This window comes from Desmodus rotundus, unplaced genomic scaffold (genome assembly GCF_022682495.2).
Source record: "Desmodus rotundus isolate HL8 unplaced genomic scaffold, HLdesRot8A.1 manual_scaffold_224, whole genome shotgun sequence".
Classification (NCBI taxonomy): Eukaryota; Metazoa; Chordata; class Mammalia; order Chiroptera; family Phyllostomidae; genus Desmodus; species Desmodus rotundus.
In genome coordinates, this window is record NW_026527285.1 from 27,440 (window position 1) to 51,094 (window position 23,655).

At 47.9% G+C, this 23,655-nt stretch overlaps 1 protein-coding gene across 2 annotated transcripts; it reads right to left on the reverse strand.

Annotated features, from left to right (window-relative positions):
* Positions 1 to 2,054: 2,054 nt before the first annotated feature.
* On the reverse strand, positions 2,055 to 23,438 carry AP5S1 (adaptor related protein complex 5 subunit sigma 1). 2 transcript variants are annotated; one of them, XR_002974702.3, is made up of 4 exons: positions 23,319 to 23,438; positions 22,055 to 22,246; positions 20,546 to 21,040; positions 2,055 to 4,621 (listed from the first exon to the last, which is right to left on the reverse strand). XR_002974702.3 is itself a non-coding variant. In XM_024559777.3 (3 exons), exons 2-3 carry the CDS (start codon positions 22,228 to 22,230, stop codon positions 20,614 to 20,616), a joined length of 603 nt encoding a protein of 200 aa, XP_024415545.1. In that variant the 5' UTR covers positions 22,231 to 22,246; positions 23,319 to 23,438; the 3' UTR covers positions 20,010 to 20,613. The 2 variants fall into 2 exon arrangements, 1 of the variants encoding a protein (XP_024415545.1); XM_024559777.3 differs by lacking the exon at positions 2,055 to 4,621 and having other exon boundaries at positions 20,010 to 21,040.
* Positions 23,439 to 23,655: the final 217 nt, after the last annotated feature.

Below are 23,655 nucleotides of genomic sequence, written 5' to 3' on the forward strand. Positions count from 1 at the left end.
CTTCCTAAGGTTTAAACATACACCACCAACCCAGCAACCACTCCTGGGTATGCATCCACCTAGAACAGCGATTTTCAACCTTTTTCATCTAATGGTACCCATAAACTAATTACCAAAATCCTGCAGCACATCAAAAGATAGATATATTTTTGCTGATCTGACAAAAATAAGTATAATTTTTAAAACGATTTTTATGTATTTATTTTTAGAGAGAGGGGAAGGGAGTGAGAAAGACAGGGAGAGAGACTTCGATGTGAGAGAGAAACTTCCATGGGTTGCCTCTCCTGTGCAACCCAGCTGGGGACTGAACCCTCAACCAGGCATGTGCCCTGACAGGGGGATGAAACCCGCAACCCTTTGCTTTGCTGAACAATCCCCAACCAATCGAGCCATACAGATCAAGGCAATAATTTTGATTCAAAAATAGGTATAATTTTGATTCATTCACACCAGACAGCTATTGTTGTGTTGGCTGTTATCTTTTTTTTTTTTAACTTGACAATCTAAGAGAAAAGAAGTCAATGCCGCTGACTAAAGAGTCAGGTATTGCATGTTTTAAAAAATCCATACAGCAGCCCTGGCTGGTGTGGCTCAATGGATTGAGCGCCCGCCTGTGAACCAAAAGGTTGCCAGTTCAACTCCCAAGTCAGGGCACCTGCCTGAATTGTAGGCCAGGTCCCCAGTGGGGGCTGCGCAAGAGGCAACCACACATCGATATTTTCCCCTCCCTTCCCCTCTCTGAAATAAATAAAAATGTTTTTTAAACATCCTTATTAAAATTCTTTTGAAAAAATTCTTGCAGCACACTGCTTGAAAACCAGTGACCTAGAAACATGCACAATAGATAATGTTCATAGCAGCTTTATTCACAGTAGGCGAATTCTGGAAACAACACAAAGGTCTATCAGCAGGAGAATGGAGAGACAAACTCTGGTGTGCTCACATCGTGGGATAGTATACAGCCATGAAAAATAAACTATCGATACATACAACATGGCTAAACCTCACGGGATGAATGGGCACTGTGGCTAACCAAGTCAAGCACAGGGAGTAGGTACATGCTCTCTGTTCCCAGTCACAAGGTAAGGCTCAAAAACAGACAAAACTCATCTACATAAACAGCAATTAAATCACACATTACCTCTGGGGATGTTGAGGGATGGGTACAAGGGAGCCTTGGGCGGGGAAGGACATAATGTGTATATTGATGTGAGTTTTGGGAATGTTGGCTTGTGCCTATGTAAAAATGCATCAGCTGTACACTTAAGATTGTTACACTTTATACTGCAACTTAAAAAAGACAGCCCTGAGTGATGTAACTCAGTGAATTGGGCATCCTCCTGTGAACCAAAAGCTGGCTGGTTCAACTCTGGGTCAGGGCACATGCCTGAGTTGTGGGTAGGGTCCCCAGCTGGGGACGTGCAAGAGGCAACCAATCAATGTTTCTCTCCCTCTCTCTCTCTCCCTCCCTTCCCCTCTCTCTAAAAGTAAATAAATAAAACCTTTAAAAAAAAAAAAGAAAAAAGACACCTGAGGATTAAAGGGTTTGGCCAAGATCACGTGCAAATGCCTGAATACATACCCGTCATCAAAGCCAGTACTCCCAAAGGATCATAGGAAGATGCCTGAACACTTTTCAGATGACATTTTATTTCTGTACTTGGTAACGTTGTTGCTATTTCGCAATATTCAGCATTTACAAAATGTTAATATCACACCCGAACTCAACTAACTGTAATGAAGTCAGCTATGCCTTGTTTAGTGTAGCCAAGACAGGGTGAATGTGGAATGGTTTGAAAATTACTCCTGCCTGCTACCCACCCCAAATCGAGTGACTTCATATCTAATTCTTGCGGAAGGGCATTGAGAATGTGGTGACTTGCTTTCAAATGCAGCTGTCACCTGTTTTTGCTGGACCTCACAGGGCATTAAATATATGTATTTAACATATATACATACTGTGAGATAGTATCTTAGTTCACTTGGGATACTATAAAATACCACAGACTGGTTGGCTTAAACAATAAGTTTATTTCTCAATTCTGGAGGCTGGGCAGTCTAAGATCAAGGGGCTGGCAGATTCGATGTCTGGTAAAAAGCCCGATTCCCCGATCATAGACATAGTCTTCTCACTGCGTCCTCACATGGCGGAAGGAGCACGGGAGCTCTCTGGGGTCTTCTTTAAGAGAGCACTGATTCCATTCCTGAAGCCTTCACCCTTATGACCTAATTAAGCATCCCCCAAGGACCCCACCTGCAAATACCATCACACTGGGGATTAGGTTTCCATATATGAACGGGAGGGGACGGACATAAACATTCAGTCTATGGCAGGTCAACCACAAAGATGGCTATTATTACAACGAAAGAATAGAAAATGACAAGTGTTCGGGTCAAATACAATCAGCTACTTCTGTTACCTTTTACTGCCGATTGCATCCCACCCTATTTCCTGAGTAGAATTCACTGATTATTGTCCATTTATTAGTGGAAGGATGAGTCCAGAGAGTGATCCATGTCTGCAGGCCAGCGTTCCGAGGAAGGCTGTGGCTTACAGGGCTCACACGTGATGACTCAGCAACCACCAGCTCACATTTCCCCCAGAGGGCAAAGTCAGGCCCAAAGATAGTGCCAGAGGGCCCCAAAAAGGGACATGTTCTCATGTCTGAGTCCCTTCGGGGAACTCTTTAAAACTGAAAAACAAAATATAACCCCTGCCTTTACAACCGCATTTCAAGTAAGGTTTTAACTCTTATTCTTTAAACTACTGCATATTTTCATAAGGTCAGTTTTATTACCAAAAAGTTAACATATGCCAATGAAGCTGGGAGAAAATTAGTATACGTCCATATATTCATTTAAGGGAAAACAGATGTGTTTGATGAAGAAAATCGAAATCCGGACTCACAACGTCACCACCCAGGAGAAAGTGCTGGTGACACCCTCATGTCTTTTCTTCTAGTATTTTCTTTTCCTCTGGCTTCCTGCAATCCCCCTTGCCTTGACTAGTCACATGGGGCAGTTCAAGTCACGATCTAGGATGTGACAGGGTCTCTGGAATGTCCTTTGCCTCTCCAGGGTCTCAGGAGAATGAGGGGGCTTGGGCCATGTCAGCTCACGGGTCAGTTGCTGCTGCATCCCGCTTCTGCAGAGCTGTCTAGCTTCTGTGGCCAGTGCAGCCTCCTAATCAGCCTCAGGACACTGTGTTGTTGGTTGCCTGACCCTCAGGGGCTGCCATCCTGCTACTCATTCCTGAGAACACTGGCCTAAGTTGCTTGCCAACAGACATGCAAATGAGGGTTGGTGGGAAACGGAAGTGAGTGCGTGGGCAGGACATGTCCTCGAAGTTAAGACATCAGAGTTCCTAAAATTCACAGACCTCCTCCAGTGCAGACTTTTCCCAGCCACACCCCTCCAGGGCGCCAGCTTCCTACCACACTGCAGGTGCCCTGCCTGCCTTCAGCCCTTCTCACCGTCTGTGGTCCTAGGCCCCTCCCCCAGGATCTGGAGCTCAGTGCATAAAAGCGAAACCACTGGAGGTAGTTTGTGCATGAAAGAGTCTTGTTTCTTTTTCTTTTTTCAAATTGTAAGAGAGAGCTTATTTGGAAAGTTACAGAGGCAGTACAAGTAAGCCAGCTGGGCTGTGTAGGCTCAGAAAAGAAGTTACAGAGGCGGAAGAAGGTCCCTGGAAGCTTAGGAGACAGAAAGTCAAAGGCAACATGCCTCCCGGGGCAGGGTGGTTCAACTGCTTGGAGCATCGGCCCGCACATCAAAAGGCTGAGGGTTTGATCGGTTAGGGTGCATACAGGAGGCGACCAATGGATGTTTCTCTCACATCAATGTTTCTCTCTCTCTCCTCTATCAATAAAAAAATTCTCGGATGAGGATTAAAAAAAAAGGTAACCCATCTGATGGGGAAGAAGAGGTGGAAGGGGAAGGGGAAAGGCATGAGAGGGAGAGCAAGAGGGATAGCATGACAGGGAAATACATCAATCTTAACTGTGCAACTTGACTTTTATCCAAAGAAATACTTGTGTGACCAGCACCTACATCAAGATCTGGAATATTTCCATCTTCCCAGAAAGTTCCCTTGTAATCCTTGTTCATCGATCTCCACCCCCAATCATTATTCTGATTTCATCACTATGGTTTAGTTTGGCCTGTTCTTGAATTTAATACAAATGGAATCAGATAATGCACACTGTTTTGGGTCTGGCATCTTTCACTCGACGTGTTTTCGACATCCATGTATGTTGCTGCAAGTATCAGAGGAGTGTGTTCTTTCGTTGTTGAGTAGGAGTCCATTACATGAACGTAGCACGATTTGCTTATTCATTCTGTATTTTAATGGCACATTTGGGCTTTTCCAGGTTTGGGCTATTAGGAATGAGTGCTATCAACATGCACATACATGTCTTTTGTGGAGTTATTTTTAAAGTGCTGCACAATAGGGTAGGGCACGCTTGGCTTTGGTAGAAGCTTCCTGCATTCTGCAGAGTGGCGGTACCACTTCACACTCCTGCCAGCAGTATACTGACGGTTCCTGGTGCTACAGTCCAGTTCTCTTCCTCACCAGCGCTGGGCATGGTCCGCATTTTCACAGGAAGAATTTTTTTTCATACTTACCCGAGGATATGTTTATTGATTTTAGAGACAGAGGAAGGGGGTGAGACAAGAGAGAAACATCAATAGATTGCTTCCCATACATGCCCCAACCCACAACCCAGGTGCCCTGACTGGGAATCCAACCCACAACTTTTTGGTGTATGGGAAGATGCTCCAACCAACTGAGCAAGCTGGCCTTCCTTCACAGGAAGTTAATACAGAAAATTAGTTGGTTGCAAAACTGTGAGGGGGGCTGGAGGGGCAGGAGTCAGCAGACTGCCAGCACAGTAGCTGAATTCAAGAGCACATCACGATCACCATGGTCAGAAGTGAGGAGGTCACTGCTGCCCCGCCCCGCCCCCACTCCGCTGGGCTCTGTCTCAACGTCTGGCTGATAAGGAAATGCTGAGTCTGGCTGTGGATAATGGCTCTGTATCTCACACCTTTTGCGTCCTTGCTCTCAGCAGAAGTGGCAGCAGGAAGACAGCACCTACCCCCCAAATCTCTGAAGGGGTACTTAATTGTCAGACTTTATTTTATAGTCATAACTCTAGCTGCAAAGGAGTCTGGAAAACTTAGGGTTTTTTTCCTTTCTAGCCTCTACAAAATATAGGAAAGCGCCCTGTAGGGAGGTAGAGAGAGCCATTTGTATCAGTTAGCTTTTGTTGAGTAAGAAAGCTACCCCGAAACGTATCCACAGCCATGTATTCAGCTCACAGCTCTGTGGGTTGGTGATTTGGGGCTGGGCTTAGCTAGGAGAGTGGAAATGGACTCCACCACCTCCAGGAGGTGACGTAGAGCCATACTGCAAGGGTGTGAACAAAGGGTGAATGAAGAACCAGGGCCACCAACCACACTAGCTCACAGCACCAACTCTACCTGCCCTTCCCGAAACCGGCCAGCAACTCCCAAGTACCCTGCTTCTTTTTGTGCAAAGCAACAAGACTCCCTGTATCTTACCTTTCCTATCCCTTCATTTTGTCCTGTCTCCTGGGTTCCTTTATTTTCCAAATCTAATTAATTTTTAATGTAAGTAATAACACTTTTCTGAGAATTTGTTCTTGTTCTCATCTTTGCTTTATGGATGTGATATCTTCCTGAATCTAATTACTAAGAACAGTAATTAGAGAGCCCTTTTAAATTTGTTTTTATAATCCTCTTATGCCCCCTGCATACTTTTCCTCAGAAACCATTTTTTTGCTGTTTGCTTATTGAGTTTCTCCTTAACGTAGCAGGCTGTCCCCAGCTGTCTGGGGACCGCTGTTCCCGTTAAAACTGAGACAAAAAAACACTGAGGAAGTTGTGTGTCCATCTACTGACTAGCTTCCTTTTGGTGGGGTCCCGGTGGGCACCCACTGTAGAAGACCCCCTACAGGCCAGAACACGAAGGTCTCTCACATGGGGCGGTTCTGTTTCTTTAGAGCAAGGCATGTAACCTGCTTCGTTCAGGCTGGTGACTCCTTAGGCCGTCTGGTCAAGTTCATGGGCCAGAACAATGTTTTTACAGGCATTTAGAGATACATAGGGTTACCAAAATAATAATAATAATAATAAAGTAAGTAAATGTTTGTCTCAGTAAGTGAAATGTTTAAGTACTGTCATGCATAAATGATAATCTGAGGCCTCTCCATCAACTCTATGGGGATGTGAAAACATCCAGCCCCGGCCAGGTTGCCCGGTCGGTTAGAGTCTCGTCCCGATACACCGAGGTTGTGGGTTTCATAGCCTGTCAGGGCACACACAAGAATCAACCAATGAATGCATAAATAGTGGAACAACTAACTGATCTCTCTCTCTCTCTTTCTCCTCCTAACATCAATAAATAAAAAATTAGAAAGAAAACATCCATAATTTCCTTTGATGACCAAGTCTCACATTCTGCTAATACCATTGTCATTTGTGGCCAACATTTAAAAAGAAAGCAAATTTAAAGAGGCCACTTTGGGGGGAGTAATGGATATGTATTCATTATCTTGTTTGTGGTGATGGTTTCATGTGTATGTACATATATCAAGTCTCATCAAACTGTATATTTGAATTATGTACAATAAAGGAAATAAAGAATCCTGACAACAGAAAGACCCCCATGCACCCATCTATGGAGAGAAAACACTAGCATTAAAATTTCGACCAGATTACAAACAGGCAGGTGCTTCATTAGACACAAGGAGTCTGGGCAGCCTTGCACCCTTCTTGTCTAGTGAAGGAGAAGGAAGAACAGTGAAAACTTCTCTCAGCTCCTTGGGAGACAAATAAATGAACCTTCTGATTGTTTCCTGTCTGCCTGACGAGACAGCCCGAGTTACTTTCAGAGGACGGTGAATCGGGGCCCAAGGTCAGAAGGCTTGCACTGTGGAGTCCAGAGGCGGGGCTTGTCTAATTCCTCACCAAGCAGCTGGGCCTATGACGTTTCTAAGGAGTCACCCTAACGTGACAGGAGAGGCAGCTACTTCTCCTTCATTAAACATCAACAGCAACAAAATGATTGTATTTATCCTTACAGCAGCTCACTGTAAGCCAACCGTACCTCTTAAAACCGCACCTCATAAAACATTTTCCAGAAAGAGGGAAATGTTAATTTCAATAAATGATTATTAGAAAAGATGCAATTTTTTTCCCCATCTAAATTTGCAGAATCCCTGAATTTTATCTAAGAATCCCTTGGAGGTCTGTGGCTCCAAGTTCCTATCACTGAACCAATAACGCCCTAACAATAGCAACTTTTTCCTCATTCAGGAAAAAGCCTTTTTTTCTTAGCACAGGACATGTATTTATTTATTCCATGAAACACTCAAAGTTTAGGTCAGTGGGAAATGATTTTAACCAAAGAATTGTACATTTTCTTCCCACACATCTTGCTTTGTATTATTACACTGCAACCCACTTTGCTACAACGTTACAAAATGCTTACAAGAAAATAGGAAAAACAACTGAAACACAAAATGCAAGATGGGGTGAAATAAACTTTTTTCCCCCAAAATTTCTGTGTGATCACACATTGCCTTGAGTCATCCCATTTCTTTATCTCCTTTAATCTGAAGTGGCTCCCCAGCCTTTCCCTGCCGTGAAGTTTGAAGACAGGCCAGAATTCCCGTTTGGGTCGGCCTGTACTGTCCTCCTACCGGAGTCAGGTTAAGCGTTGCTGACGGCCAGAAGTGGCTGTGTGTCCTTCTGCGCACCAGGAGGCACAGGATGTTCATTTGCCTCATCACTGAGCATGTGCACTTTGATACTTGGTAAAGCAGTGCCCTCCAGGTTTCTCTGCAGATTTACTATCTCCGCATGTTTCATTAGTACGTAATTCATGGAAAGGTACTTTGAGGCCCTGTAAAAATCCTAGTCTTCATCAACCTTCCACTCACTGGTTTTAGCATCTCAGTACAGTTCATAGGTCTTCTTTGTACAGACCCAGTGTATTTCCAGTTATGTCTGATCCTCAGTATTTCATATTTTTTGTCTTTATGCTGAATAGGATCTTGTCTTTCATTATGTTTATTTTCACTGACATAGGAAAGTACTGATTTTTGCTCATTACTTTTTCTTTTAAGAGAAAGGGGAAAGGAGGGAGAAAAAGAAGGATAGAACCATTGATACAAGAAAAACATCACGTTGATTGGGTGCCACTCGCACGTCCCCAACCGGGGGCTGGTCCTCCACCCAGGCATGTGCTCGGACCAGGAATCGAATCGGCAACACGTTGGTCTGCAGGCCTGCACTCAGTCCACTGCAGCGAGGGCTGCTCATCACTTTTATCAGCCACCTACCGGAGGGCGTCTCCAAGCCTGGGAAGGCTCCTCTCTTGGCCAGAACTTCCTCCATTTTCATTGCATGGCTATTACAGTATCAGATGAGCCAGAGATCTGTCACATGGTTTGCTGCTTTATTTAAAAGATTTTATTTATGTATTTTTAGAGAGAGGGGAAGGGAGGGAAAAACAAAGGGAGAGAAACATCGATGTATGAAAGAAACATCAATTGGTTGCCTCTCACGCATGTCCCAACCGGAGGCCAGGCCCGCAACCCAGGCATGTGCCTGACCAGGAATCAAACCAGCGACTTTTTGCTTTGCGGGACAACGTTCAACCAACCGAGAGCCAGGCCAGTCAGGACTGTCCCAGGGCCTGAATGTCATTTTACTTCTGATCAAGTCTCACTCCCAAGCAACACCCAGACAGTAAAGGTTCTGCTCCCAGCTCTAGCTTAAGGTGGAATCTTTGTTAGTTCAAAGACTTCTGGACCCTCAAGGCTTGTATAATGGAGGTGGACCTAGAAGGTGTCTGTCGTTCTGACCACTTCTAGGCTTTGTAAGCTTAGGAGACTGTTTCAGAGACGGGAGCACTGTTTCGGAGCACTTCACTCAGCTTTTCTAGGGGCAGAAATCATAGGCCTGCAGCAGTACCCAGTCTTAACTCTGCCCTGTTTCAGAACACTGAGGGGAAAGATCACTTCTACCCACTGGTAGCGGTGCAGAAGGCAAGCCAGCGTAACTTACGAAGACGGGGCTTTGCAGCAGGAAGCGTGCAAGTGCTACATGATTGCTTCCACTGCCATCATGAGCAGTTTATCATTTGGGAAAGGGACATGTGATCCTGGGCCCCCGCCCTTGAGAGATAACAGACACAGTGTATTGTTTCTATTTGCTTCCTAGGAGAAAGAAAAAGTTGTTACATGGCGATGTTACAGAGTCCCTGGCCCCAACTATAAACCACCTAACGTTCATGCATTCATTCATTCACTTATTCAATTCATACTGGGTATCTCCTATGTGCCAGGTGCTATGCCACGTGTTAATACAGAAGACATACAATATAAACCCTTCTGGGGATTATAACCTGCTAGGAAAAGAAACAGTTAATAACATACAAATAAACATATGCAACGGAGAATGGGGTAGGTGGAGAAAGCTGTTAAAAAATTAGTACAGGCCCTGGCAGGATAGCTCAGTTGGTGAGAGCATCATCCTGATACCCCAAGGTTGCAGGTTCGATCTCCAGTCAGGGCATATACGAGAAGCAACCAATAAATGCATAACTAAGTAGAACAACAAACTGATGTTTCTCTCTCTCTCTCTTCCTCCCTTTCTCCCTAAAGTCAATAAATAAAAAATCAAACAAAATTGGTATAGCTATACCAGTCTCTTAAGGGGAATGTATGATTCATCTCTGGAAGGAAGTATCTTTTTATGGTCCAGCTTACAAACATTAGTGGGGAAGGGAGTCTTGCCTGAGAATTTAATCACATCCCATAAGAGTTTGTGATTTCAAAACAGAATTGAAAATGTGCTTTGAGCTGATGAAGACAGAGCCCCAGAACAGTCTTTTTCTCTTTTTTACATGGGCACAGCTGAGCTATCAAAATGTAGGCCTGGCACCAAGTTCGGTGGAAGAGGAGCCCTAAACTGCTCAGCAAGAACAGGAAAGGAGGAGTGAACAGGAATGAAACGAGGCTGCTAAAGACCAGAGCGCAGGAGGGAACAGGAAAGATATTGCTTAGTGGGCACAGAGTTTCTGTTTCAGATGATGAAACAGATAAAATACTGTGAATGTACCCAGTGCTACAGCACTGTACCCTTAATAGTGGTTACAACGGTTAATTCTATGCTACGTATATTTTATAATAAAAAGAAGAAACATGGTTTTTAATAAAAATAAATAACTGTAAAGGAAGGGAGCAGCAGTCTCAGGCCCAAGGCAGGCTCGATGAAGGTGAGGGAATTAAGCATAAGAAGTGGTGGAGCGCTGGCCAGGTGGTTCGGTTGGTTGGAGCGTCATCCCATACACCAAAAGTCTGCGGGTTTTATCCCCAGTCAAAACACAAACCTAGGTTGCAGATTCAGTCCCTGGTTGGGGTGCATGCCGGAGGCAACTGATTGATGTTTCTCTCATGTTTATGTTTTCCTCTCCCTCTCCCGCTTTAAAATCAATAAATATATCCTTGGGTGAGGATTAAAAAAAAAGTTGCGGTGGAAACCTGGCTCGGAGGTGCTGGGGCAACACTGGGAATGCACAGAAAGGGGGCTAGGCAAGCTGCGAGGGTGGGGACAGCCAGTGCTGACTGAGCCTCCGGAACAGAAACCAGGGGCCCGTGGATCCAGGGTGGGGTTTCAGTCTCTGCCATTCCGTACACATCAGTTTCCTCCACTTCGTGGGAACCATGGCCACCAGCCTGCTTAGCTTCCAGGGGAGCTGGTCTCACCCTCTTCCTCCAGGTCAATTTGAAAAGTAGGCAGGAAGCTTTCAGACCAGCAAAGCTTGGGCTCTTTGACAGAGGCCATGGGGGGGGGGGGGGGGTGCTGTTCCTGTAACAGCACAGCCACTCCCCCAGGACCACCAGCATGGAATGAGGGGAGGGCCCAGGACAGCAGACTGTGCAGGGTAGGGGTGTCCCTCTGGGAACCTGTGGAACATTTCCAGTGGTGCGGTTTGCCACATACACATCCTGAGGTCCCTTTAAGTCTTCAAGGTCAGAGAGTGATTTGTGGAGAAGGTGGACTCATCCCAATGGTGACAGTGGTGAAAGGCACAGCATGGTTGGTGGCCTTGGCTGCCGACTTGGAAGGGCAAAACCCCAATCACAAGTGCTGCCTCCTAAGTGGGTGTGGGTGGGTCCTTCCGGGATGCCAAAGAGCAACTGACGCTTGGCAGGAGAGGGAGGGAACTGCCGCCTGCACCCTGACAACCCAGGAAGAGGCTAAGAAGGTCACACTTCACAGGCAACACCACAGGAAGATCATGAAAACAGATGTAAACTAAGATTTTCTTCCAATGGAATCATTTTTAACCACCACTTAGGAGATGCTGATGAGACAGCCTAACAGCAGTTCCATGACCCGCCCATATCCCTTTGGGTCTGACCACTGTTCAGGCCGGAGCAGCTCCACACAGCCTGAGAGCTTTTTCTGGGGGAGGAGAGACCAGGGAACTTCCCCTGGGACCAACTCCACAGCCACTGACTGAAGGGAGTGGCAGACAAACACCAACAGCCCCTTGGCCCTCAGGTGAGGTCTTTCAGAGGTAACTGTTGTACACTGGTGCCCAGAGGCACTAAGCTCCCTACCTGCCCTGGGTAATCCACTTGTATGGGCTTCCTCCCCTTCCAGGGCTTCCTGGGCTCACCTCCCACATGCACCTAACAACCCTTATCTCAGGCTGTTCCTCAGGGATCCACCAAACCAGCACATTTTGGTAAAGGAATCAAGTGCTACCATCCAAAGAAGGCACATAAGGAGGCAGAGGGGATGTGGCAGACAAGCAGTAGAGACCTCCCAAGGAGCCTCCTGGGGGCGTCCTTGGCCACGATGGCTCAGACGCCCACCCAGCTCAGGGCCATACAGACAGGACTCACTCACAGTGGCCGGCATGCATTAATCAAATTCACAGAAATGGAGAGTGAAAGTTGTTGAGAGCTAGGAAAGAGAGCTAGGCAATTATAGGCATTGCTAAGCAGAAAACCTCTTGAAGGTCACCAGAATAGATAGGGGAGAGAAACAACATTGTCGGCCAAAGTAAAGGTAAACAATACGTGATTTGCAGAGGGCTCATTCTGAGTTATAGCCAATTAGTTAGAGGGCCATAAAACTTTGGGTGCCGGACTCATCTCGGGTCTGGACCCTTATCTTTAAACTGAGGGTACAAATTAAGTGGGACAGGTGGTTCTTATCGACAGGAGACAGGGTTTCAAAAGAAAATTTTAACATCTGGTTAATGTTCCTCCAGAGCCAAGAGCTATGCAGAGATAACAGCAACTCCTGCTTTTGTAACTTGCTTGCTTGCTCCTCACCCTATAAAAGAGCTAGCCTGTGAGCGTTTGGCGCGGCTCTCATCAGAGAGTTCGCCCCTGCGCAGGTAAAAACTTTGTTTGGCCAATAAACCATCTATAAATCTCTTAAGAGTCTGAGTCCGTCAGTTCCTGGAACGAGAGATCTCGCTCTCGCATATAACATTTGGAGGCCCCAGCGAGATTCTCCATCTGGGAACTGAAAGGGACACTGGGTAAGCGACAACGAGGATCCTCATTCTGAGTTTTAGAGGTCTAGACCGGTTTGGATTTGGGCCGGGAGATGGTCCGTCCGGTATAACACCTGGCCAGGGGGTCTGGGCCCTGAGGTGGTAGGTGGGACGCCACTGGAATTCCACCCAGGGGACTCCCAAGGAGGGGACGCCCTCGGGAGTCAGAGACGAGGGGACGCCCTCGGGACGGGGAGCTTGGCTCCCCGGGGAGGGGGAGCTCGGCTCCCCGCGACAAGGGTTTTTTGTCGCGTCTGGTAACAGTTTCATTTTGCGCGCCGTCGCATCTGGAACTAGTTTCGTTTTGCGCTGCGCTCCGCTGCGATGTGTGAATGTGACAACCGCGGTATGTCTAAATAGGAGTGTGAACATTGTGTTTGATTGTGTGAGGACAGAGTGTGTGGCTCCACGGGCAACAGCCTACGGAGCGTGCGTGGGTCCTAACCTGCGGTTCCTTAGTCTGTCATATGGCATAACGGCTGGGAGTTTAACCCGGACTCTACGCGGGCAGCCTTAGCTAAGACAGACCTAAGTCCTCGCGAGAGGAGAGGCCAGGCGGACGAAGTGAAAGTAAATTGTCATTTCTGTTTGTTTTGTTTTGTTTGTTTGTCTCAGTTATGTGAAACTAACCCTTATGAAAATGGGCCAGCGGGAGTCCACCCCAAACTCCCTGCTTGATTGCATCTTGAATAACTTTTCTGATTTCCAGCGCCGTGCACGCGGCTACGGGAGCATGCAGCTCGATCCGGAGTTCCTGCGGACTCTTTGCCAACTAGAGTGGCCGACTTTTGGTGTCGGATGGCCTGCAGAGGGGACTTTTGACCTCCCGGTATTGTTTGCAGTTCAGGCCACAGTTTATAGAGCCCCACACCCCGATCAGATAGTTTACATCGATGTGTGGGTAGACATAGCCCCAGACAAGCCAGGCTATATTCAGAAATGTCTAAGAAGGAGTGCCTTCCGCGGAAGAACGGCTCTGTTAGCCGCGGGAAGAGGAAGCAAAAGAAATTCCTGGAGCCCTCCTCGCTGTGAGGGCGGAGGGTGCCTGAACTCTACCCCCCACTCCCAGATCCTGGGGAGGACATGTTAGATCCCTTGAATGCGCTCCCTCCCTACCCTAGGAGGGAAGTGCCGCATTCTACCCAGCCGGAGGAGGGAGGGACACTCGGGAGCCTTCCTCACACCCGAGGGGGAACTAGGGAAGGGGAGGAGGCTCCAGTGTCCCCAGCACCTCCGGCACTTCTGCCACTCCGTGAGGCACCGCCGCGACCGGGTGCCCCTGCCGGAGCACCCTCTCAGTTGATATATGTTCCTTTCTCCACTAGTGATCTATATAATTGGAAACATCAGAACCCCCCGTTTTCTGAGAAACCTCAGGGTTTAATCTCCCTCCTAGAGACCATTTTTAGAACGCACCAGCCCACTTGGGATGATTGCCAGCAGATCTTACAGACCCTCTTTACCTCAGAGGAGAGGGATAGAATACTCTCAGGGGCCGCCAAGGCAGTTATGGGGGAAGAGGGAGAGACTGCGGTGGGAAGGAGGGAGGTGGAGGATATCCTGCCCAGTCAGCCCCCTGACTGAGACCCTAACACGAGCGGGGGAAGGGACACGCTCCTTCAGTATCGCAGGGCTCTGTTGAGGGGATTAAAGGCAGCCGCTAGGAAGCCCACCAATTTTAGGAAGATTAGTGAAGTGATCCAGGGGAGGGAGGAATCTTCGGCTGCTTTCCTAGAAAGATTACTAGAGGCAGGTGTGGGAGTTCTTGGGAGCAATAGGATATTGCCACTTCTGGATTCTAGGGTTTGCAGAATTGGCTAAGCCTCTCCATGAACTTACGAGGGGAAAAGAGGGAAATATAACTTGAACTGAAAAAGAGAACCGAGCCTTCGATGTGCTTAAGGCAGCTTTGGTATCTGCACCTGCATTGGCTTTGCCAGATTTAGGAAAGCTGTTCCAGCCGTGGCAGAAAACGGAGGCATTGCAAAGGGAGTGCTGAGTCAGGCTTTAGGACCCTGGAGAAGGCCCGTGGCCTATTTGTCCAAGAGATTGGACCCAGTAGCCTCAGGGTGGCCAGCCTGCTTATGAGCTCTAGCTGCCACAGCCATGCTAGTGAAGGAGGCCAGCAAGCTCACCCTTGGACAGAATTTGCAGATAATTGGGAAGCATCATATAGAGAGAATTTTGAAATCCTCTCCTGATCGCTGGTTGTCTAATGCACGGCTAACTCCGTACCAGGTGCAGTTGCTGAATCCCCCAGCAGTCCAGTTCCTGAAAAGCGCCGCCTTGAATCCAGCCACCCTGCTGCCAGCCCCTGATCCAACCATCATGCATAGCTGCCATGAAATATTAGAGCGGGTCACAGGCGTGCGCCCAGACTTGCGGGATGAGGCATACGAAAAACCAGGGCTCACTCTGTTCTCGGATAGCAGTAGTTTCCTTAGGGAAGGGCAGCGGTACGCGGGGCTGCGGTAACCACGGAAACTGAAGTTATTTGGCAGCAAGCCCTGCCAAAAGGAACTTCAGCCCAGAGGGCGGAGTTGATGGGGCGTTTGCAAGGTCTAATCTTCAAAAAGCTGCAGGATGTCCCTGCATATCTAGGGACTTTGAGTAGAAGATGCCTGTACTGGTAGGGACTTTTGGCTGCCACGTACTGAGTTTAAGTGCTGAGTAAAAGGTTACAGTCCTTCCCAGGGTGGGAAAGGAGCAGGAATTAAAGGTAAACTGTAGTTAAATCTGGATAGGCAAAAATATATATAGAAAGATTGTGAAAGTTTTAAACCTGGAGGAAAGGAAACCTCAACTACTTGTTTTCTGGTTTTATAGGAATGTAGTTTCATTTTGCTTCCGTTTCTAATTAGAAACCCCCTGTATCTGAAGACCTAGTTAGGGTCACCTGAAGACCTAGCGAAGGTTGCCTGTAACCGGTTAGAGAGAATGCCTTTGCCACTTAGGACCCAGGAAGGGTCATTTAGGCCTGATGTATGTTTCAGCCTGAGGAGCATGTCTCTGTAGAGGCCCCAGTAGACGCACTGGTGCAAGAGGATGCCTCTACCTGTGTACTGTTCTTATAGAACTCTGTCTATGTTTTAGATTTTGTTCTGTATCTTCTCTAAAAAGAAAATTGAGGATTCCAGGGATAGTTAAAACTTCACACTCTGTAGGAAAGTGAACAAGGGAAAGTGCAAGATATGTAAATGAAGATGTATGAAAGGATACAGAAGGTTAGTGGATGTTGCAGAAGGTCTGTGGGAAGCTGTAAAGATAGAAGAGGGTTTGTAAAAAGGTGTGTAAAAGGTTATAAAAGTTTGTGAAAGTTTTAGAAAGAAAGTGTGTAGGGCCAGTAATAGAAGGTATAAGGCATAGGGATGCAATCTTAGTAGATATCAGAAGGAAAAGGATTTTCCTTCGCACTTGGTATTTTTCTCCCTACTTGATCCCTCCAGAATTTAGCATTCTGAAGGAGTGAGTAATAACATAAGGTTTCTCTGCATAAATCCATTAAGACCAGTCATTAATAGTTTGTTAACCGATGCTTTGACTGGAATGTCACGCCTGAAGGAGGCATGTCTGGGTTCTGGTTGTCACCAGGAAGCCCTGAGGAACTAGGATTGACTTGTGAAGCTAGCAAAAGCCCACGAGAAGAAGCCTGGTACCTTGGTTGATTGTGCGGTTCATGGCAGTCTTTCCAGGGAAGGAACGGAGGTTGCTTTCCTGAAAGATGGCTAAAAGGAACCTGTAGGCACAACGGAAGCCTCAAGGACTTAAGTGAAATAGCTGGTACAGGCAAAGCCAGGTGGCAGATGTGTGGCTCTGCTTCTGTGCCCCGAGGGGCGGACTAAAAGTCAGTCTAAAGGTTCCCTGAGTGAGTTCCAGCGAAGCGAACTTAAAGATCATAAGCGATCCAGGCTGCTCTTAGTGTGTTTATGCAAATAAACAAGCTTCTTAATTTCATTAGGGACAGAATTGATACTGTAAAGCTTATAGTGTTGTCCCAACCATACACTAAGTTACCCCAGACCGACTGGTCAAGGGTTTGACCCATCGTCCAAGAGAAAGGGGGGAATGTTGAAGCCAGGCTTGAAGAAATTAGTGCTGTTGCAGCAAAACAATCACCAGGTTTCCTGTTATGAACTTAGAAGGAAGCCGGGCTACAATGAACTCACTATGGTCGGTGGAGGGTTAAAATTAGCACAGCAAGTAATGCAGGACATGGGAAATTTTAAAGGGTTTGAGCGGTCTGTAGGCTTCACTTCAGAGCTTATCTTCCCTTTTCTGTCCTAATAGCCAAGACAGAAAGGGCCCAGAGATCTGAAAGGAGGGAAATCCTGGTATATTCCCCTCAGCCCGAGCGAAGTGTAGTGAGCCACAGGGTTTTGGATAGGTGTAGCATGTCTCATACACCTTCCTCCAGATGAGCCATTCTTTACCTAGGTGCCTGCCTTTCTGATTCAGTAATTATGATTTAATTGTGCCTTCCAACTCTCTTGCCAAGTCTGTTTTCACCTCCAGAATACGACGAGGATGTCAACTGTCCAGTAAGGCCAGCCTTTGGACACCGAGCCTGCAACTTCGCAGTGACAGCCAACTGACTTGGATTCTGTAAGGTCCTTCCCCTTACAGGAAAGGACTCCCTCCGTGCTGCACCCCCTTTCAGGGCACCCCTGACCCAAGGTTAGGTAGGACAACGTCCATGTCCAGCCGGAAGCAGTTACAAGAAGATGAGACCTTCGTCCATTGTCCTTTATATAATTATAAAGGGGTTATATATCTGAAAGGAAGGATTGAAGCAGGGTGCAGCCAAGAGGAGGGCCCCAAGAAGGGATTTGTAATAGGATCCAGAACTCAAGGTGTACCATTGTTTGTCACCAATTTCTTATCCAGAGTTTTGTGTAACTGGGTACATAATTCCCCAAGTGTATCTATGCAGGAAACCCAGATTTTGTTCTCCCCTCCAGGACTAGGGAGAAGAGAGTTCCCCTTATACCCATAGTAGCCACTGTGAGGATCTTAGGGTCCACCGCACTCAGTGCTGCAGCCCTCATTCAGGGAGAATTAGAGTTGAGACAGCTTTTGCAGATTTTCTCTAAGGACATATCTCTGCTGCAAGATCAAGTAGCTTATTTAGAAAGACAGGTAGATTCATTGGCAGAGGTAGCTCTCCAAAATCGGAGAGGATTAGATTTATTGTTCTTAAGGAAAGAAGGATTATGCGCAGCATTAGGAGAAACTTGTTGCTTTTATGCTAATCATTCAGGGATAATTAGAGATAGTATTAAGGTCTTAACCCAGAGACTGAAAGAACAAGAAAAGCTAGAAAAACCAACATAGTACACAGGAATCTATAAGATGTCCCCATAGCTGACTACCCTGATTTCCTCTATTAGTAGGCCTTTATTAATTATACTCCTGTTTAACTTATAGCCCCATCGTCATTAATAAGCTTACGTCTTTTATTAAGGAAAGGATAGAGACCGTCAAGCTGATAGTATTGGCCCAGCCCTACACTATCCTTCCCCATGAAGAAGATGATTCAAGGATTTGACTCATAAGTGCCAACAAGGAAATGGGGGAATGTTGAGAGCTAGGAAAGAGAGCTAGGCAATTATAGGCATTGCTAAGCAGAAAACCTCTTGAAGGTCACCAGAATAGATAGGGGAGAGAAACAACATTGTCGGCCAAAGTAAAGGTAAACAATACGTGATTTGCAGAGGGCTCATTCTGAGTTATAGCCAATTAGTTAGAGGGCCATAAAACTTTGGGTGCCGGACTCATCTCGGGTCTGGACCCTTATCTTTAAACTGAGGGTACAAATTAAGTGGGACAGGTGGTTCTTATCGACAGGAGACAGGGTTTCAAAAGAAAATTTTAACATCTGGTTAATGTTCCTCCAGAGCCAAGAGCTATGCAGAGATAACAGCAACTCCTGCTTTTGTAACTTGCTTGCTTGCTCCTCACCCTATAAAAGAGCTAGCCTGTGAGCGTTTGGCGCGGCTCTCATCAGAGAGTTCGCCCCTGCGCAGGTAAAAACTTTGTTTGGCCAATAAACCATCTATAAATCTCTTAAGAGTCTGAGTCCGTCAGTTCCTGGAACGAGAGATCTCGCTCTCGCATATAACAAAAGTGTCACCAAGTTGTGCCACATTATTAATTTTTAACCTTCCATTAACTTTCTTGTATTCTCCCCAACATCTCCTCTCACACAGCAGGTTGAACACATCAAGAGAAAAGAGAAATTCCAAGGAGGCTAGCTAAGCCTGCAGCCAGGACCCAGACAAGGAACCCAAGGGCCACAATTAAGGAACGGGTTTGCACTGGAAATATCCAAGATGATGTCTGAAACCCCTCCCCAAGTGACCTTTGACAAACTTCCCTTCAATAGCGTACTAAAAATCATGCCCAGGGATGGAGACTTAACATTAAAATGACACATGTGGCCCTGGCTGGTGTGGCTCAGTGGGTTAAGCACCGGTCTGCAAACTGAAAGGTCACAGGTTTGATTCCTGGTCAGGGCACATGCCTGGGTTGCAGGCCAGGTCCCCAGTTGGGGACATGCAAGAGGCAACCAAAATTGCCTCAAAATTGTTTCTCTCCCTCTCTTTCTCCCTCCCTTCCTCTCCCTAAAAAATAAATAAATAAAATCTAAAGTGAGATGCAGTGTGGCTCAGTGGTTGGGCATTGTTCTGCAAAGCGAAAGGTCGCTGGTTTGATTCGCAGTTGGGGAACATGACTAAATTGTGGGTTCAGTCCCTTCTGGGCGCACGTGGGAAGCATCTGATCAATGTTTCTCTTCCTCTCTTTCTTCCTCCCTTCCCGTCTCTCTAAATATAAATAAATATTTAGCCCTGGCTGGTGGGGCTCAGTGGTTGAGTGCTGGCCTGCGAATAAAAGGGTCTCCGGTTCGATTCCCAGTCTAGAGCACATGCCTGAGTTGCTGGCCAGGTTCCCAGTAGGGGGTGCGCAAGAGGCAACCACACATTGAGGTTTCTCTCCCTCTCTTTCTCCCTCTTCTCTCCTCCCTAAAAAATAAGTAAATAAAATCTTTTAAAAAATATTAAAAAAAATAAAATGAGATACTCAGTATACGACTAGGCATGTTTCAAGCATGTTTGGGAACTGTGCATGCTCCCTCGGGAATCTGAGAACCCTTCACCCTTCCTTGGGGGGCTCTGCCCCTGAGCCTGCCTCTTTCCCCCAAACCCTTTAAGACTTTCCTAACTCCACAGAATCGAGGGGAAAAGGATCTTTTGAGCACAACTTGTCCTTCTCAATTCCTCTGCCGAAGAATAAACTTTCTGGTCTGCTTTATCAAACAGTTGTATTCTATCGGCACCAGGCAACGCTGAACAGAACCACAACGATTTTGGGCCCCTAACCCACGGGGATCAGTGACAACATAATAGTTGGTGCTTTTAATTCAAAGTGAGAAAGACAACATCATCCAGGCCAAACCTCTTGCCCCCACCTGAGGGCACCTTCTCTCCCTGCAGACAAGGGAAGCCCATGAGTATCTTGAGGCTGCCTGGTGGGCACGGGCTGGCCTGAAAAGACCTACAAAATCCCCTTGAACAACTGACATATCTGTGAACTGTGGTGGAGCTGAGTCTCAGACTCTCTTTGCCCTGTGATAACTGTGAGTTTGGAAGAAAAAGGTGGGCCGAGTTCCGGGTAGCTGCTCCTCAGCACCCCAGCACTAGGGGCTGGTGGACTCCATGGGGCTGGCTGGTGGGAATGGGAGAAAGTGGGGTCAAGAACAAGCGGGGCGAGCTCACTGTAGTAGTCTGAATAAGTCATGCGGCAGCTCCAGGCAGAAATGTTCTGCGATTCATCCCCTCCACCTTCTGCCCTGCCACCTTGTCCTATCCACTTGTCCTGGGTACAGCAGCACACCAGAGCTGGGAGCAGGTTGGGTAGAAGGTGGATGCCTAGTTTTACCTGGCTTTGTGTCTAAACATCTTTGTCCTTCCTCCTTGCCCTCTTGGAAAGTCCCATTCGGTGAGGGGTCAGCGGGGACAGGCAGCACTGAATTCCTTCTCCAGACCCTGGACAAACTGGTCGTTGAGGAAGAGCAGCTGACCGTGGGGCAGGAAGCGGGCCAGGATGCCCTCGATTCGGTCAGCCCGCAGCAGGAGATTGGAGCCAGGGGCCAGCAGCCGGAGGTGGTCGAAGAGGAGGCGTGCCAGTAGCCGGAGCGTGCCCTCGGCCAGCAGCAGGTTCTCGTGGGCATCCAGCACCAGCACAAAGCCTAATGAGAGCACACCCAGCCACACCACCGTCCGAGGCTCCTGGAAAGGGTCCCCCGCTGCCAGGCGGAAGGCCCCTTGTGGGGCCTCGTGCAGGGGCACCGGCTCATCTGAGGACTGGGGCTGCAGGTCCGTGGGGGGCCTGCCAGACGCCTGCTGCTGTAGCTGGCACATGGACTCCACCTGCCTGGGGAGAGTGCGTGGGTCACCAACTTCTGTCATCCTCATGACCACCCCTGGAGCTGGGAGATGCCATTATCCCCATATCTCAGATGTAGAAACTGAGCCCCACAAAGACTCAATGACCTGCCTGGGGCCACAGAGAAGGAAGTGTAAGCTGGAACAGAAATCCACTCTCCAGCGTCCAGGCCCTGAGTCATTTCAGTGTGGCCAAGAGAGGGAAGATTTTGAACACAGCTCCCTGAGCTGGAAACGGGCACCCGAGGAAGAAGATCCTGACCCTCCTGCTTGATATATCCCACTCTGAGGCCTTCTCAACATAAAGAAAAGCAACCAGTGAGAAGTGGTGTCAAAGCCAGGTCCACCCTGGGCTGTCCAAACTCTCCATCCTCATCCCATCCTGCAGCCCTCTCCAAATGAAAAAGAAAGACCCTTCACTTGGCCATCTGGGCTTTTGAAAGCACTCTCTGATCCCTCCTGAACTGCCCTCCAATTTGGGCCGTGCACAAGATGGTCTGAAAGGAATCTGTCTGGTTTTCTGTGCCACAGGAGGGTGCAGAGGCCCAGAGAAACAAGTGGATGGCAGCAGTCTGACACAGGGCTGTCCCAGAGTGTCAACCCCCCATCCAGAATGCACAGGGACCAGGAGATTCCGGCATCTGTTGACTCTTTCTGGGACAGGAAGGCCCAAGGCCAGCCACCCCATCTGGAACAGTGTTTCCCAAACTGTACTCTGTGGATCCCAGGGTTTTGGAAGGATCTGGACATAACGAGGTCCCATGTACCATACTCTCTCTTACTTAGAGATGTATAAAGCCTACAGGCACACTAAAGGCCATGAGAAGTCCTATACTGCAAAGCATGTCTAATCTGTACTGGTGTTTGCCTGCCCACAGTCAAATGCAGCTCTATTGCTTCCCAGTCACATCACCTTGTACAGGTAAAGTTCCTTAAACTCTCTGTACCTCACTTTTGAACTCTCTGTGTTCAGTGAGGGTGTGGGGCTGGGCTGGGCGGTTACCTGGCGACGGCCAAAATCTGCTCCTTGCGGAGGAGCCTGTCCCTCTCAGCACTGTGTGGTCGTGGGTCATCAGGCGAATTTTCAGCACCAAAGACACAGGAGTAGAGTACCCGGCAAAGGCCCGCGTCCTCAGCCTGTGGGGCCCTCAAGGTGTGGATGAGGAAGGCGTGGACCATGGCTCCAGGATGGGTGCTACAGGGAAGCCAGACACCTTAGTGAGATGACTATGAAACCCCAACAGGGGAGGCAACCACAGAAAGGGTCTGTCTGGCCTAGCGAGGTCTGGAAGTATGTTTGGAGGCTGCTACGACTGGTCACTGGTCCTCCTCAGCCACCCAAGATACACGCCTAGCCTCTGAATAACAGCCTGGTGGTGAAGAAATCTGACAACCACAAATTCAATTCTACAAAACAACTGCTGTAGATACTTTTGAATCTTCAAAAGTATCAAAGTCATGAGACTCAAGGTAAGCTGGGGAGCTGCTCCACACTGAAGGAGACTAGAGACAAGACAGCTGAAGGCAACATATGTTCCTGGATGGGATCCCAGGCCAAGAAAAAGGTAGTTTCAATAAAGGAACATTATTGGGACACCTGGAAGCATTTAAATGTGGACTACAAGTTAGATAATAGTTTTGATCATTATCTCCTAATTTTGAGCATTGGGTAATGTCCTTATTTTTAGAAAATACACACTGACACCTCTAAACGTAGACATAAAGGGGCATCACCTCTGCAACCAAATTGTCAAGGGGGGTAAGACAGTTCTTTATTTTAAATATTCTTCAAATATTCTCTAAGTATGAGATTATTTCACAATGTGGAATAAATGATGATGATGATGGTGGTGGTGGTGTCATCTCCCTGGCTCAGTAGCCAGCCAGGGTTCATAGGTAGCGGGTACACAGTATGCAGATATCTGTAATTCAGGGTTAACAGATCATCGGTTTAAATTGGTCAAACAGGAAGGTTCGCGAAGGCGCTTTCAGACCCGGAGCCCGCTGATCTACACTGACCCGCTACCCACAACTAGAAGGCGTCATCCGCCTTCACCAAAGGATCCCCGCTCCCCCTCCTTCCACAGAGAAATGGTAGCAGCAAAGACCCTTGACGTCACTGCCTCGCGCAACCCTGCAGCGCAGTGCATTTTGGGGGATGTAGTTCCTTGCTCTAATTGGTTAGGCCTAAATGGGGGAATCCCGCTCTGAGTGTTGTATACTGCCCCTTCAGCCCCGGGCCGCTGTCTTCAAGGAGTCGCACTCACCCTTCCCTCTACTCCCGCAGACTTCTACTAACACGCGGCTTTGCTCGGCAGCTGGGGAAGCAATGGCGGCTGCGTGGCCCCCACGAGCCTGCGCCAACGGGTCGCGGGCGCGAGCACGACGGTGACGCGCGCTGGGTGGGCGGGGCCCTCACGGCCAGTGCAGTGCTCCTTGAGCCAGGAGGGGGCGTTGCAGGCGTTCCCGCTTCTGGACACCAGCCGCAGTTGACCTTCTTAATCCGACCAAAGACCCGTTGCTCCGAGGTCCGGGCTTTGCCCACGCCCGTCACTCCTGGACCGGGTCTGGACCCGACCAGCCCCAGCGACCGGCGACCGCGAG